Source organism: Thermobia domestica, chromosome 15, assembly GCF_964235325.1.
Source record: "Thermobia domestica chromosome 15, izTheDome1.hap1.1, whole genome shotgun sequence".
In the NCBI taxonomy this organism is placed as follows: domain Eukaryota; kingdom Metazoa; phylum Arthropoda; class Insecta; order Zygentoma; family Lepismatidae; genus Thermobia; species Thermobia domestica.
In genome coordinates, this window is record NC_137468.1 from 188,363,188 (window position 1) to 188,379,872 (window position 16,685).

At 36.3% G+C, this 16,685-nt stretch overlaps 1 protein-coding gene across 1 annotated transcript in view; it reads right to left on the reverse strand.

Annotated features, from left to right (window-relative positions):
* LOC145671976 (alpha-amylase 1-like) overlaps positions 1-16,685 on the reverse strand; it is a 49,205-nt gene that overhangs the window by 24,649 nt on the left and 7,871 nt on the right. The window contains exons 3-7 of the mRNA XM_081741167.1: positions 16,453-16,642; positions 13,763-13,878; positions 8,424-8,554; positions 2,573-2,695; positions 689-813 (exon numbers count right to left, since the gene is read on the reverse strand). Of these exons, the coding sequence (XP_081597293.1) occupies positions 689-813; positions 2,573-2,695; positions 8,424-8,554; positions 13,763-13,878; positions 16,453-16,642 (685 nt within the window). The remainder of the gene's footprint in view (positions 1-688; positions 814-2,572; positions 2,696-8,423; positions 8,555-13,762; positions 13,879-16,452; positions 16,643-16,685) is intronic.

Genomic DNA, 16,685 nt, shown 5'->3' on the forward strand with positions numbered 1-16,685 from the left:
CTTAATACACATGTTCTGTTGATTAAAAGGAGGGACAAATAGAGACCCAACAAAAGGACAGTGTGCCAATCAAAATACTGTTTACAGAGGGATCAAGTGCACATTCGAAAAAATTAACATGGGAAATTTCAAAACATGAAAAATATCCAGATCTATTGAGCTGAATTTTCCCCTTATTCTCCCTGATAATTCGCACACTGAGAACAATGTTAAAAAATTAAAAAAACTAAAAGTAATTTAACGTTGGATCCGAATCATATGAGCTCCCGCCAGGAGTCGAACCCGGGTCTCCCACGCAAAAGGCGTGTACGCTAACACTTAGCCATGAGAGAGCTCTGACGGAATTGCGTGCTGAATGTGAATGAAGAATTGCACAACATTCGCCTGGAAACTATTTATGATTTACATATTTCTATTCTACGAAGGGTCAGAGCTACGCTGTAGGCTAACAGTGGGCCCACACCATGTTAATGAGATAAGTTGCATTATCTCCAGATGTTTCCATTACTTTGGTAATGATATGTGTGTATATATAAATTACTCCAAAATTCTCAGGAGAAGCGATTGCCTCTACTGACATCTGCTGCATGTACAATCACTATTATTCATAAATCACTTCTTCCCCTGAACATTAGAAATTAAGCCATTGTATAAAAAAAATATCAATGTTAACAACAACAATAAATACCTTATACAATTGTGGAGTTTTGTACGTGAGTATGCTCTCCCCTCCTCCACCGTGCCCTCTCTGGTTGTCATGATTGTCTATGAAAACTAGAGCATCGCCTGATTGTAACATTGACCACTGCTCACCTGAAGCAATTGAAAAATTAAACGTAGCTTTGTCGTAGGTTTATTTATCACGACTGAGATTCATCAGCCATCTTTCATCATTATCCATCATTTTCATCCATTTTAAAATCAATACCATTACATTAAAATGAAAACTGCTTATAACAAAACTTAGTGATATAATTGACTAGAATCTAGGTCTGTATTTGTTGAAATAAAACTTCAATTGAGGTTGAAGGAAATGTTCGTTTATACTTAGAGGTGCCCAATCTTATGAGATCGGAATTGGCCCCTATTCATCTCAATATCGTGCTGTTAGCGAGACGGCCATGCAGTCAGTGAATACAAGGGCAAGGAAACACAGAGGCCTATCAAAGACTGGAGTTCCAATTCTTACAAGGTACATTCGCAAAGTGTCCCCTCGGCATTCGTGTAAAATTGATTCAAATACAAAGTTCTCCGCACCATAACTTACACTGTACTAATTTTAACGGCCCATACAGGTAATTTGCATATTTATGAGCCTCAATATATCCAAAATTTAATCATACACTACTATAACCCTCGGACACAAAATTGCTATTATTTTCTTTAGATGTAACTGGACATGAATGTGGGCATATGCAAAACAAAGTGGATCAAGTACTTCTTCTGACACATGGTACCCACCCGGACGCCATTTTGGATAAGCCATATGAGATTCAACTTTCAGTTTTTCAAATTGGAATAGGGGCAAGCGATAGGTCTACATCAAATTCATATACAATTTTCCCGGAAATTCAATGATATAGTGAGTTTTACTATAGCTTGTACCGTTTGGAAGCTATTGCATGTTAAATCCTTCCAGGCACTTCGCGAATGGGCATTGCAGAGTAATGTCAGTTACGCTTTCGTTTTTAATGTGGACAAATGAAAACTTCACCCAATTTCTAACTGAAAAAATACTGTAGATATAAACAAACTCTTTACAATATTGGTATCCATTACATTTCTGTGAGTGATTGTTATTACTTCCATCTTACTACAACAAGGAAGTATTCTATTAGGGTCAAAATGCCTAATATAAATTCAGATACGACCAGATTTGGGTGAAGACATACAATCTCCATATTGGCGTCTGTGTGTCTGTATTTATGTACGTTCAGAGAATATTTCGAGAACGATAAATCACGTAAAATATTACATGTACACACGGGACCCTGCACAACTTTCTCTTTGGTTCAATATTCGTGAAGTGCCTGACATTTAACATGCAATACCTTACAAACGATACAAACTACGATAAAACTCACTACACCAATGAATTTCCGAGAAAATTGTATATGAACTCTATGTATCACTTGCAACTATTCCGATTTGAAAAACCGAAAGTTGAATTCAAGATGGCAGATCCAAGATGGCGGCCGGGATTGGTAACATGTGCCAGAGAAGCAGTACTTGATCCAATTTGTTTTTCATATTAAGCCCACATTCATATCCAGTTACATCTAAGGAAACTAAAAGCAATCAAACTAAAAGCAAACTATAGGCCGTAAATCTACCTACTTACTACTTCCATCTCTGATTCAAGATTAAATACACGGACTGATCTTGTGACAAGAAAACACAAGGCTTAACAAGTAACCACTTATATATGTGGTATCGCGGTCCCCTTCAATTACCTACAATATTAGACCTATAACTCTGTAAGCTAACGTACCAAGTAAACAAAATGTTAAAATGTTCCAACTCTTTTGGTTCGTGTTGTAAAATTCAATCTCATATAACCTGTCGTACTTACCAAAGTTGGAGAACCACTTCAATGGGTTATTTCCTCTGAAAGCTTCGCCCAACTTTGCTCCATACTTGAATTCAGTGACTCGGCCAGTTGAAATATATTGGTTATTGGCGATTGGCTCGCCTCCTGTGGATATAAACAATGGTCTTTAATGAAAAGTAATGGACTTTACTTTGAGAGATGTTTGCTCTACGTAGGTGTAAGAGTCCTAACATTGAAACTTCTAATGTAAAATAAAATTCTAGAGAAATTCACGTCGGAAGCTCTATACCAAGGACTCCATATATAATTATGGTACAACATTTCCTAAACATTAGCAGATATACTTTTACCCGTGTTATCATTTGTAGAATCCAACCCTGAGTCGTATATGGTAAAAATCGCTACAAAAGCTTCGGTACCTTAGTCATAGAGCGTTCGCCTCTGGTACGTGGGATCCCTGGTTCGACCCCAGTTCCCGCTGAGTGGGCTTAGACAAACGTAGGTTTGGGTTTACTGAGGATTCTTCCATTTTCTGTCACTTTCATCATTCCACAATTCCTCGCAATTGACAGTGATTTGTTACACTTACAGCACTATAATAGTGTTAATCTTCATAAAGGCAGATAACCTTCTTAGGTCTAAATACAAGTAATCAATGATATCGAAATAAATTATATTTCCAAATATTAAAAACATTTATTCAAATACAGTATTGCATACCCTTACTCTCTACCTATGTTTAAGAGACTCTTTCTACTTTACTCAGAATAACTTTTGCATAGTCTGGACCACACAGATGAGTATTGCAAGTGTTTTCTAGAAAAGAATAACAATATTACAAAGTAGTGGATATTTAGATGAATGAAGGGTAAATGGATATATTTAAATTTGCGATGGATTTAATACAAAATTGCTAACATGATATATTCCAAACATTAAACCAACTGTAACATATTACATTTAACAAAAATATATGTTATTTGCTGCAACTCTCATGTTCGTACACTCAAAGAAATAAGCACAAAAATACAAGAATAAACGTAGAACCAGCTTATTACACTTTGTGAAGTAATCTGTAGATTTGATTACACTGTAGATTTGACTGTTGCCTACTCCTGTACCCTTCTTTTTTGTTTCCATCAGAGATTGGTATTTTACTTTTTTCTATTTCCTTGGGTAATTCCCACTTTTTTCCGTTTGACCTCTCACATTTCATGTGCCAATAAATACTGAGCCTTGACCTCGCCAATTTGCTGTAATTTTGATCCATCCGGCTTGCTGTCTTACGTTTAGTTTAATCGCTGAGGGATTCGAGTGAGCAGTTGATTGACCTACAGCATTCTACCATGCTGAAGGAGCTGTCGTCCTTTGTGTCCATGTGCGCCCTAAAACTTAGTTCTTCTATTTTCCTGGACTTAGATCTTGTGCCTTCTTTTCTTTATCTTTTAGTTTTACGGAGGGCCTTGTTTGTTCTCACTCTAACCGTTCTACTTTATCAACCAGGGCTTGTGACCATGGGCAATAATATACTTTAGTTATAAAACCATCTTATTAACCATAAGTAAAGTTTAAGAGTTAGTCATAATTTTGGCTATACCTCATTAAGCATACTATGTATTATCATCTTGCTCGTGTGATAAGAAAAAGCCTCATGAGGGTAGACTTGAGTGTTAGGTTCCCTTCAGTAAGCTTGGTTCTTGTACAGAATCAGTTTTTAAATTTAAAAAAAGTTTTCCGCATTTTCTCGAAAACTACGCATGAATTTTACATTCACTCATATCACTTTCTTTTAGCTTAATGCGATCAATCGATTTACGTCTCATCTTTGGCATATTTTTTTGTTCGTTAAACATAAAGATATTGTAGAATATCTTTAATAAAGCTAACAAACTCTCAATGAGAATGTTTAATCTGGCTACCGTTAAATCTGACCTTCGCTTTTCTTTCACTTCCTACAAAGAGGTGAGTTAAATGGAATTCTTCCAAAAATTCAAATTCAGTGGTAATAAAACATTCTCGTAGACCAACAATTTTAATGTCACAAAGAAGGTTCTGAAAAAGCTTGCACTAGGGGCAGGGCAAGTGACCAGTCATTAGGATCATCATAGTGAAATGATCATGATTTGATTCACTTTTGTTGAAGATCCATACCCAGGTTTTTATACCCACAGTTTTCAAGTATGATAGTTGAAGAGAGGTCATAGAAGAATGGCCATTGCTCATGCTTTATCTAACAAGGAGAAAGCAGACTTTGGTAAGTGGACTTCGGGATCATCTTTCGCGAGCTTGTTTTGCACCTTTAAAATGTTAATATTACAAACTGGGAGAGCGCAATTGCCAAAAATAGCGGAGAAAAGCGTCTTAAAGTTTCCGACTCGCCGCATATATGATACGACACGTAAAGTTACAGCATACGTCCAATATTACCAGGAGGATTTCCCCTCACCCCCCTTGTAATTCGCACACTGTCCACAGCTATAGACACGAATCGTCAAGAACATCTTTTACACAGCTACTGTAGTGGCAATTATGCAACTCGTGATATCAATATATTTACGGGGTATGTTACGTTCTGTTGCTAGTTAACATGAAACATTGAAAGGTTTTACAACTGCTTTGAACATTTCTATTGTTTTATGCATTATAAACATATGGTGAGTTAATATTTTACTTGTAGTTACAAATGGCTACTTCATTGGTTAAAGCAAGAAACAAAAAATGACCCAAACGGATACCAAACCCAGGACCCCTTGCACGAGACGCGTAGATGCTCCTCACGCTGCCACGTCGTCATCACTTAGTAACTTTACGAGTCGTATTATATCTGTGGCGAGTCGGAAACTTTAAGACGCTTTATCTCCGCTATTTTTTGCTATTGCGCTCTCCCAATTTGTAATATTAACACTTTTAATATGCACTACTACCTCGCGAAAGATGGTTCCGAAGTTCCTTTACCAAAGTCTGCTTTATCCTTGTAAGAAAGAAATTAAACTTCACTTCTAGCGCATAGCGATCCTAATAGGGTGTTCTCTTCGTTCAACAAAAGCTGGAATTAAGTAGTAAATTATAATCTAGTGGGTGGACGACTTCCTTTCCATTTCCTCGGTGTTTTCATAACAATTATTAAATTATTTTAGAAATTACATCAGTAAATCAGTAAAAAAAAAGTAAAAGGTACGCGCCATCTCACTAAGCTTTTACTTTTCCATTTCTCAAATTAAATCATGCCATGTTACAGTTATTACTTGACCATTTATTTATGAAACACCTCACATGGGGCAGTACCCTGCCGGAGAATCTTAGAAAATTATTAAGTTTTAAATTTCTTTTGAGTACTTTGATTGGTACGGTCTTTAGCAGTGGTTGAAATGAGACGGTATGCGGTGGTATGCCATACCACCTCTGATTTTTTAGTAATAAAGGCATACCGCCTCTGGTTGTTCAGTGATCAAGACATGCCGTCACTGGAGAATAGATGCTAAGTGTCTTTAATAAATCCACTTTTATACACGGTAATTGAGGAATAGCTTTGCATCCTCTTATGTAGAAATAATTTGTAAGTTAACAACACCGACATGTTTATCTTTTTCCTACCTTTTGTTTCAAAATTAGGTGTATTGAAAGAAGTTAATCTAATTTATATTTTGATATGCAATATGGAGTTGTTTCTTTCTGATGTATGTATGTATGTGTCTTCTTGTCTTATAGCATATAATTGCCGTGCTTTGAGCATCGGCGGATTTAGGGATTGTTGCTATGCAAGAGGGGGGAGATTTCAGGGTTTGGAATACTGGTATCCTTCAGTTGAATGAGGAGTTCGGGAGTTTTCCCGCAGGAAATTGTTAATATAAAAACTCGGTTTTTGAGCATTTTTGTGTATAACTCTTTATAATACAACATAAGGGGATATTTTTTTATTATTTTTTTCAGAAAATTGTTGACTGGGATCAAAGTGTCTCCATGTGACGCCCCGTAACTCAGAGAAGCTCTCCAGTGGTTTTCAGTCATTATGTAAATAAAAATGCAATATTTTATGCAACCTACCCTCACTGTATTTCAACATTTAGACAGGTGGTATGTCGAGTCAGAATTGCAATAAAACATACCGCCTCTGCTTTTTTCCCACTTCGAACACTGGTCATAGAAAACTGTGCATACACTGGGATGAACAAAGAGATAGACAGACATCCAAAAGAAAAACACTTTTTCGGTAGGTAGGAGCTATAAAATGTGTTTATACAGATTTAAATCTAGAATTCGGTTATTTTGACGATTATTATACTTTCATACTTTCTTCACTTCTGTTATCGCTAAGAAGCTGTAAAGCCATACATATACAAGTCCAGTTTCATAATCAATGACACCCAGTAATAATCATGAACAGGCCTGTATTTAGGTAAGTGCTATTCTGTACTTGAGCACAGGGCGGAAGAATTTAAGGGGCGTCAAAATTTTGGATTTTCTTTTAAGATTCACAATAAAGTAATATTTAAAATTAGCAACCCGTAGAGTTCCGCGCAAGCGCGAGAAAATATGTTCATGTGTTTAATTCGCTAGAATTACAGTAGTTACTAATTAGCTAGCTTATCTGATTATTTTTAAAAAGTCATTCTCTCCCACCCCCAGCACAAAGAGTGAGGAACTTGAACATAATGAAAACTGATACCGTTAAACTCAGTGACCTCGAAACCCATGAATTCAACACTAATATCTGTCGTTTTCGATTACTTTTAAAATCTCGCTCCCTCCCTGGAGAGTGGAGTATGACCTTGAACTTGAATTGGATTAATAGTGTAACTATTCATCTCTGCTACCCCAAAAAACTGTGAATTCAATTCCAATATTAGTCGTTTTCGGGAGGGCGGCATATTTTGCACGAGGGGCGGCAAATTATTTAGAGCACAGAGGAACAGAATATATAAATACGGGCTTGATCATGAATGATGATGATACTGACTTTTATCTTTGTGCAAAACATTAACCCTTAACGGTTCACTACCTTTTCTGTCGGCTTCCAGCAATGTTTGCAAAACAACATATCTACAGTGCACTTCCCGCTTAAAATTCACCAGAGTTGTCACCAGGAGGCAATAAATAGCTGTTCTACTATCGTGGAAAGTATGTACAGAAATAACCACAACGGACAATACCTGAAATAATACTCTTCAAACGCAATAGGCAAGATCCAAAAAAATGTAGCCAAATGGGAACGAAAACTCGTTAAGGGTTAAAGAAGGACGTTGTAGAAGCATCTATTTTGGTAAATATTTATGCAACTTTATCTTATAAGCTTATATAAAAAGTTTTTTTTTTTTTACTCAAAATGTCATGAAATTATTACCCTGATGTATGCTTACAAAACTATATGACGAGCGTTTTTTCGGAACTCGATAGAGCAAAAAACGTTCTTTTTACAGGAATTGCATTTTTGTTATTACTGTACATAACCTCTATCGAGCTATAATAAAACGCTTATTATTTAGTATGCTATACACACGGCACATATCAAGATTTACCAATTCAATTTCACAGCTCGATTGGTACGGTAGCATAAAAAAAACCATACCTATCCCATATATACCTCCGTTTCTCAAAATTAGTGCTCTATCGAGTTTTGAGAAAATTCTCCTCATATGCTATTGAATTTTGCCTAGCTCCATCGTTCTGCGTTTCCTGCGTAGCATTTATTTCCACTTTTACCCGTACATCTACGATTCCTTTTACACATATTATATTATCAAGTGATATCATTATTTATGCTGTATGCCTTTAGTTACTCTATAAGGAACCTATTCATATACTTCTCCAACGTCGCTAGAACTACAATTTAAACATATTTTTGTAGTAAATTCCTATTTTCTAACACACATACCTAGATCAATAACCTCTTGGTAAATAAACGGTCTGTCACCTATTTGGAAGCCATACTTATTAGGAAGATTATCCAAATGTGAAATAAGTTTGCCTAAGTCATGTGGCCACATGTGTTTGGCAGCATCAATCCTGCAGAAATAAAGGCAAAAGGATATACAAAGTTGTTAATTGTATTAGATATTATAAATATGATTTTAACTACTTTGAACAATAGAATACGTTTATTGTAAATATATATATATATATATATATATATATATATATATATATATATATATATATATATATATATATATTAACGTGGAACAGTTTTGCCAACTATTATTTTGCCTTCATCAGACACTATGAATACACAGGTTTAATATAAGAGACAGTGAAAAAAATCCCTGATTGGTTACCATATGCTACTATAGCCAACCCCCTTCCTTCACAAACCGAAGATATAAAAACAAATGAAACAAAAATCGCTAAATCTTTTTCCTCCCTTTTTGACACCGTATTCGTCACTAAAGCACTTTGGGTGTGCACTGTCCTTTTTGTCTAATTTGCATTGCTACTGCTGCATATAGAGGCCACCGAAGTTTGGATGTTTGTGATCCTGTAGCGTCCTTACTTTGCAACACTGCATAACAAGTGTGATATTGTATGCTTTTTACATGTAGTTTTGAAATATGTAATAACTTGATATAGTACCATTTAAGGAAATGTAACATTATGCTGGGTTGAAAATATTATTAACTACTCGGTCGAAAAAGGGTAAAAAGCTTTTTCACGCCAACCACCCTGAATGAGGTTTTCCTGGGTTTTCCTCATTCACACCAGGCAAATGCCTAACATATAGGTTCCAGGCAGGGGCGGCTCTAGGATATTTTATACCCTAGGCGAAAAACATGTTTGCGCCCCCTTTGGGGGACGAGAAAATGTCCTTCCCCAAACCCAAACAAGAGTGAAGTCTTGTCACTCCTGACATTTTCATCACTTCATCACATTGTTACCATTTGTTTAAGCATTAAATAAAATAAAAACGTACTCCCAATGCCTCTCTCTTTGGTATTAATAAGTAAGCAATAATCCAATTACTTTAAAAAATATATTACTGTGGTATTTGGAATGAAATTTTACTAATATAATCATACTGCAACAGGAAATTAAAATGTTGTTGTAATGTAAACCATGTCGATGTCCATTGTAAATACCAAAACAAAAGATGGTTGTAATTCTTTCTAAAAAGATTCCATAGAAAACGTGATTAGTGAGTGCAATATGTCCAAACATTTTAAATTTTGCCTACTTAAAAAAATCAAAAATTAAGAGGTATACTATAAACAGCTTTGTGTTTTGAACAATTTATATGTTCAATAATTAGTCTAAACATGTAATAGAAAGCTTATACTTAGATATAATTTTTGATTGGAGTAGCTTTATCTACATTCAACAAATATCACAGAAAAAATCAGTTCTGTTTGTACCAGTGTAATCATCATCATCATAGGTATTCTGCCTTTATTGGCAGGTCACTTGCCGCAGCTGAGAAGCTTCCATGCTCCACGATCCTCCGCTAACCTTTTCGTCTTCGCGTATGATCTTTCTGTTTTAATATCATCCATTAATTGTAGTCTCCTTCGCCCCCTCCCTCTCTTTCCCGCCACCATACCCTCTAGGACGTCCCTCATGATACAATCTCTTCTTAGGCAATGTCCCAACCAGTTTCTCTTCCTCTTCCTAATAATATCTAAAAGTGTTCTTTTCTCACCCACCATTTCTAACACTCTCTCATTCGTTTTCCGCTCGACCCAACTAACTCTTTCCATTCTTCTCCACACCCACATTTCGAAGGCTTCCAGTCGATTTTCGTCACCCTTACGCAATGTCCACGTTTCCGCCCCATACAGCACAACACTCCACACGAAGCATTTTATGAGTCTTTTTCTCAACTCTTTGTTCAAGGTCCCACAGAACAGACTTTTCTTTCTTTTAAAGGCTTCTTTCGCCATTCCTATCCTTGCTTTTATTTCACGTTCGCATTCCATGTCATTACTAAGAAGACTACCCAGGTATCGAAAACTATACACTTGTTCTATTTTCTCCCCTCCTACTTTTATATTTGACACAGACCCCTTCGTTCCAATCACCATGGCTTTTGTCTTTCTAACATTTATTTTCATCCCATATTCTTCAAAGCCCCATCTCATTTTTTCTAACATTTTATTGATTTTCTTTTCAGATTCTGCAACAAGGGCCATATCGTCTCCAAATCTTATGCATCTAATCATTCTACCTCCTACCGAAATGCCATCATCATCATGTAGGCTCTTTTTCAGTGTAAAAGATAGCATAAAGTTTGTGATGTTGCGGTAGTACATTTTAATATTTACGTAAGTCTCTCTTGAGATAAATTGAGCAACAGCATTTATAACCTTAAATGTACTTTCCTTGCTTTCATACTTCCAAACTCTTTCATTATGAATGTCGAGTATATTTTTTTATTTCATTTATTTAATTCAACAGATACTTAGATAGAGAATAACGAGTGCAATTTACACAGGAAAGCATAATAAACAGATATTTAAAATAGAGATAATAAAAATGACAAAGTTTCTTAACTCATTTTTAGTTATTTTGAATTTATGTAATTATTCTGTCAAAACCTGAGTAGCTTAAAAATATCCACATCAGTTGTTATCTGATTATATAAATTTGGTGCTCTGTGAAAGAAGGACCTTTGAATAATCGACAGTCTAGGGCGGGAAAGGTGGAATAGGTGAGTGTTTGATGATCTAGGAATGTGAACGGATAATTCTTGAAGTAGGGTTTCAGACCTTAAGTTTCCAGTGACTACCTTATGTAGAAACTTTAGGTCAGTAACATATCTCCGAATATCCGGAGTCTCGATATTCAGATAGTGTAGGAGATCTTATTTAGTCATAGAATGAACAGTGGGAACAAGGAACGTACTATGGGTAGATAGATGATCCCCCACTCCATATAAGTGAGCAGTAATCGATCTTGGGTGATCCTATTTTTCATTAACTTTCTCTTCCTAAATGTGTAGGCTGCTGGCGCACGTACGTTTTGGCTAATGTTGATGAACCGCACATAAAAAACAATGCCTGCCATTCCGCCCCTAAATGTTTCCGCCCTAGACAGCCGCCTAGGTTGTCTATATGGACGAGCCTGCCCTGGTTCTAGGCCGCTTCCTTCCTTCCGTAATTACTTCTTCACTCCCTTTCCAAATAATAGTGTGATCGCGGAGGGACGTCAACCCTCAGACGTGATGGGCTAACATGGTCATAGATGCTGAAAGCCAGAAACCTAAATCCTAAAAACATTATTAACCTTGTGGTATTACAGAGTATGCCAATCAATAATCCCTTGCCGATATTTGCATGGTACAAAATTTCAGAGATTTTTGCCCTTTAGTTTCAAAGTTAAAAAGGTTTTTCAATTTCTTTTTCACTTTTAAGTTCGCATAATTTCCTCGGTAATTGGGCAGATTTCGTGAGGAATATCGCGTGGAATTACACTATAACGACTACATGGTATTCTCCCTCCAATCGTTTATTATATATAACTTGATTTGAGGCATTGGATGGCAAAGGGACGTAAATCATTTATTTTTTTAATGAGATTAAGTCATTTTCGTGAACTTGAAACCATAATCTGTTGGATGGCAAAGTTGCGTATCTCAGCGTTAGAAGACCAGGCCATAGGTCAAAAGATGGCAACACAAAGAACCGATTTTGTCCACTTCTTCTATATTTTATTCTAATAAAAGTTTCAACATCTCACAATGTCTCAAACAGCGTTGCCAGAGCTACTGATTTTGCAGGAGATCTCCTGCTTTTTCTATGTTCTACTGATATACTGTGAAAGGAAATGAAAAGTGAACAATCTCCTGCTTTTTCCTTACTTCGGGAAGTTAAAGAAATATATTATTATTAATATTGAATTTTTTCTTACATAAAAAAGGAAATTTCTCTGTATCCTTACACAAAGCTCTGTGGCGCAAATAGTTATAGAGTTTTGATGTATATAATATGAATAGAAGGATACAACTGTACGTCATCTTCTATATGCATGATGGTAGGCGATCTTTGTGACTTACTGTAAGATTTACCAGTAAGTGTTGTTCAGATTGGGACTTGGGTTGGAAGCAGGATAGAAGTGAGGGGTATGCTGGGGAGGCTTAATTATTCCACATCCAAAAATATCTATAGCGTCACCCTACTATTTCAGAACCACTTTTACCCTGGTTGGAAGAGTAGCTTATATTACTTCTCCACGATCGTCAGCTCTTATTTTGAAGTAATTAAAATTCAAATTTATGTGTTGTATGTATTGTTTTATTTTGAAATTAAAGTAATAATGAATTTTGGACCTCTTGTTTTGACCGCTGTCCCCTTAGTAATGGCATTTATTTTTCGGTCCCCCTGCATTTGCACTCAAATGCCGCCACTTTATGTGTCTACTGATTTCTCCTATTTTTTATATTCGAATCTTCTGCTTTTCCAACTGATCGGTTTGGCAACACTGGTCTCAAAAATGAGTTACGCCACTTTGCCATCCAATGCTTCATTTATCAAAGATCTTATAGATTTTACATGAAGCAAAAATACGGATATTAATCTTTGGGAAGTTTACATTCTATAGCAAGGTATACAATAAAAGTTTACAAGTTTTCACGTACCTCTTAATTTTTTTCAATGAAAAATTAGATCAGAAATAATTTCTTTTTGAAAACGTACTTCTACGTGGCAAATAAGATGCTCATTGTTGTGATATATTTGGCAGTTCTTTTATTAGTCTCACTACAACTGTAAGACTCATTTCCAGCTTTGTCATGTTTTCCAGTCCCGTAATATGCTTCTGCATGGCATTCGCACATGTTCCTATATTGTCATTAGCAATGGACCAAATCCCGGGGGGATGAGGGGGACATGTCAAATCGGATTATTGGGGGGGACAGTCTCTCTTGAATGAGACATTTGATTTTTGGGGGGAAAATGTGATGATTGTGTTCGATTGCCACAAAGGAAAGTGAGATGAAATTGATGTCCCCCCAGAATAAGCCTCAAATCTGCCCGCCTCCCAATGTTAAAGACAACTCTGCTCCCTGATCCTCCACAGGATTGTTTTTCAACTTCACAAATATTTTGAGCATCGCTTAACCAAAAAAAAAAAAAAAAAGGGAAACGGTCTTACTTCCCCGCCCCCCCCCCGCCCCCAATGTTGAAGACAGATTTGCGCCGTTGGTCATTAGGCATTGTAAGTTTGACAAGTACAGCGTTCCAACGAATAGTGTTCAATATTTCATAATAATATCAGATAGACGCTTACCTAAACCCTGCCACTCCATAGCTGATTAATCTGTTCATGTATTCTAGAACCTTGTTCTGGACATAGCAACTCGACAGATCTAAATCGTGAAGTCCAAGAAGCTCGCAGTTTCTTACCTGTAGAATACAAATCAGTGTTATGTCTTTCGCTTAAGAATAGTAATTGGTAGACACAGGTTCGATTCTCAATAAAAGTATCTGGTTTGGTAACCTGTATGTTTAATATGTCTTATAATATCAATACTAAACAGGGTCTAAAAGCAAACAAATCGAAGGAGTACATTTAATTTCGTAACTTTGCAAACGTAGGCATAGATGCGGAGATCGTTTTTCCATATTTACATAGAAATATGATGAAATTTAACTGTTTTTCAGTATAACTGTCATCATCCAATTTGATAATGATTTCATTTTAACCTATATGATTTACCAGTGAATCTTGGTCTAATATCTTATGTACATGACTAGTATAACCCTCAAAGACCTCCGGGTTTAGCCGAAACAATTTCGTATTTACATAATCCGTTTCTTTTAAAAAATTGTTCAAAACTCAAATATCCCGGTTTCTGTCTAAAACATGAGTTAATATCATTCGTGCGATATATGGTTCTTTTAGTGAGTGTTGATCTATTATTACACTGAGGGGAAAAAAACATATGTGGCGTATATAAAAACGTAGATCACATGTGTAAATCCTGTAGTTTTTGAACTTAACATGCAGTAAATGTATAACTGAAAAACTATATTTTATACGTACTTTCCGCATAAATGTTCGAAGTAAGCGTACTTTACGTACGAACGAAAGAACTGTTTATAGATGGTTAGGATCTCACATACACAGAGACGGATGTAGCATACATATACAGGGTGGCCCAAAAGTAGGTATACACCCCTGCAATGATCAAATATAACATTCTAGTTTATAGGTTTATTAGCTTCGGCTGTTCCAAGTTTAAGATATAATTAAAAATGCATTAAGAACAAATAATAAAGAAACTAAGTCTACCTGATGATAACAATAAAAAATATGTAAAATGGAATTAGTTGAACAATACTGAACTGTATACCCACTTTTGGGCCACCCTGTATGTATATAATATACGGAATACTGTTAGATGTCAGACATCCTGCAACGGGCATGATGTAACATCTAAGGGCAGTGTGGATAACGTATGCTCCGTACAGATTTCCGTAGTAAACATAAGAATTCCGTATATTTGTACAATATACCACTGTCCGGATAACGAAATTTTCCTCAGTGTATATTTAATTAACTCTATTATTTCAGCCTAAAGCAAATTATGACTACAGCTACTGTAATTTTTTATAAAGTTTCTCAGATTTTTAGTATAAATTTTTTTATGGTCATGGTTCTTTAGTCTCAAAATCTTGGAACCGTAGATTAGCAGGTTAAATGAAGTAGTTAATTAATGCGCGTGATTGATTATAAATGAATAGCTAAAATGAAGTTTTTCAATGTAACAGAACCGTCGCCATTTTTACGATGAAAAGTAGATTGTCCGTAACATATGCTTCTTTTATTTTCGTCAGAACTTAGTATGTTCTATGAGAAAATGGAAAGAATGACTCATTGAATCACACAGAGATTGATTCATATATATTGATGCGAAGTCAATGTACAAATGTATCCCACATGTGCAATCCATTGCAGTGAGATTGTCAATATCTCGGTAGCCACGGAATAGAGCAGTTTCATCAAACGTAGTCTGATGCCGGCGAAACTAAACAGATTCTGGTAGGATTCATTGTGGCGCTATCTCATGCTGAGTTCACGGCGTCGCACGTCGTAGAAATGTGTCAAATTTGTAATTTACGTGTAGGCCGTGTCACTGTGAATCGTATAAAACGGAAATATGCCCAGCACACCGACGTGAGCAGCTATAAACGGGCCTCCATGAAGAGGACCCTGCCACTATTGCTTGTGGTTCGGCAAATGGCTAGCTCCGAAAATCCACATACGCAACGTGCGATGGCCAGCAAATGCTGTGAACCGCGCCATTCACAGGGATTTACGCCTCACGATCGTTCTCAAGAGCAGTGTGCACACCCTGAACCTTGTCATGTGGCTGAGCGAAAAAGAATTTGCAGGAATTCTATTGACATATGAAACAAGAAACTGGAGTTTTGTCAATTCCCTTCTCTGATATGCCTATCAAGAGTTCAGATGCCAGTCCAATGGACTATTGTGCTTTCAGATTCCTCAAGTGGTGCCTGTTCCATTGAGTCCGCATTTCTTAGGTAAGTGGCACATTCAAATTCGGCTCAGTAAATTGAATCAACTTCTTTATTACTCTCTTCCAATCACAGACAGTCCATGTTTTATGTTCTCGGCACTATTTTTCCGGGTTACCACCTTGGCGGTAATGATAAGAAGTTCCGAAATCAAATGGAACATGAAAACGAATCTCCAAAAACACTGGCCTCGTGTAAACAGGAACAGAAAATGAAAAACAGAGACTTATGAGGAGGAGGATATCGATATTTAAATATTTTCACTGCCTAAATTTTGCAAAATTTTACTCATTGTTGCAAATAACCACAGTTTAAATTTTGAATTATAAAATTCGCTTAACACTTAAACCTACAACTTTAGATTCGAATATTTTATTACTTATTATACGCGTTTAAATGTTATGATTATCTATCATACATTCTGAATGAAATAGTCACCTGTTTAGCGTCGCTGAAATCTTCTATTTGCCCACTGCTTGTTGGACATTTGTCCTTCCCATTGAAATCGTACGGTCCGTATGGAACCGTAGGATACATAAGAGAGTTAGGGAGTGCTAGGCTTCCACCTGTTCCCACTGCATTCTCGTGGTTGCCACTCATATGGTTAATGACTGCATCCACATATATTCTGAGAAATAAAATAACTTTAGACAACTTAAGTACAGTAGTAT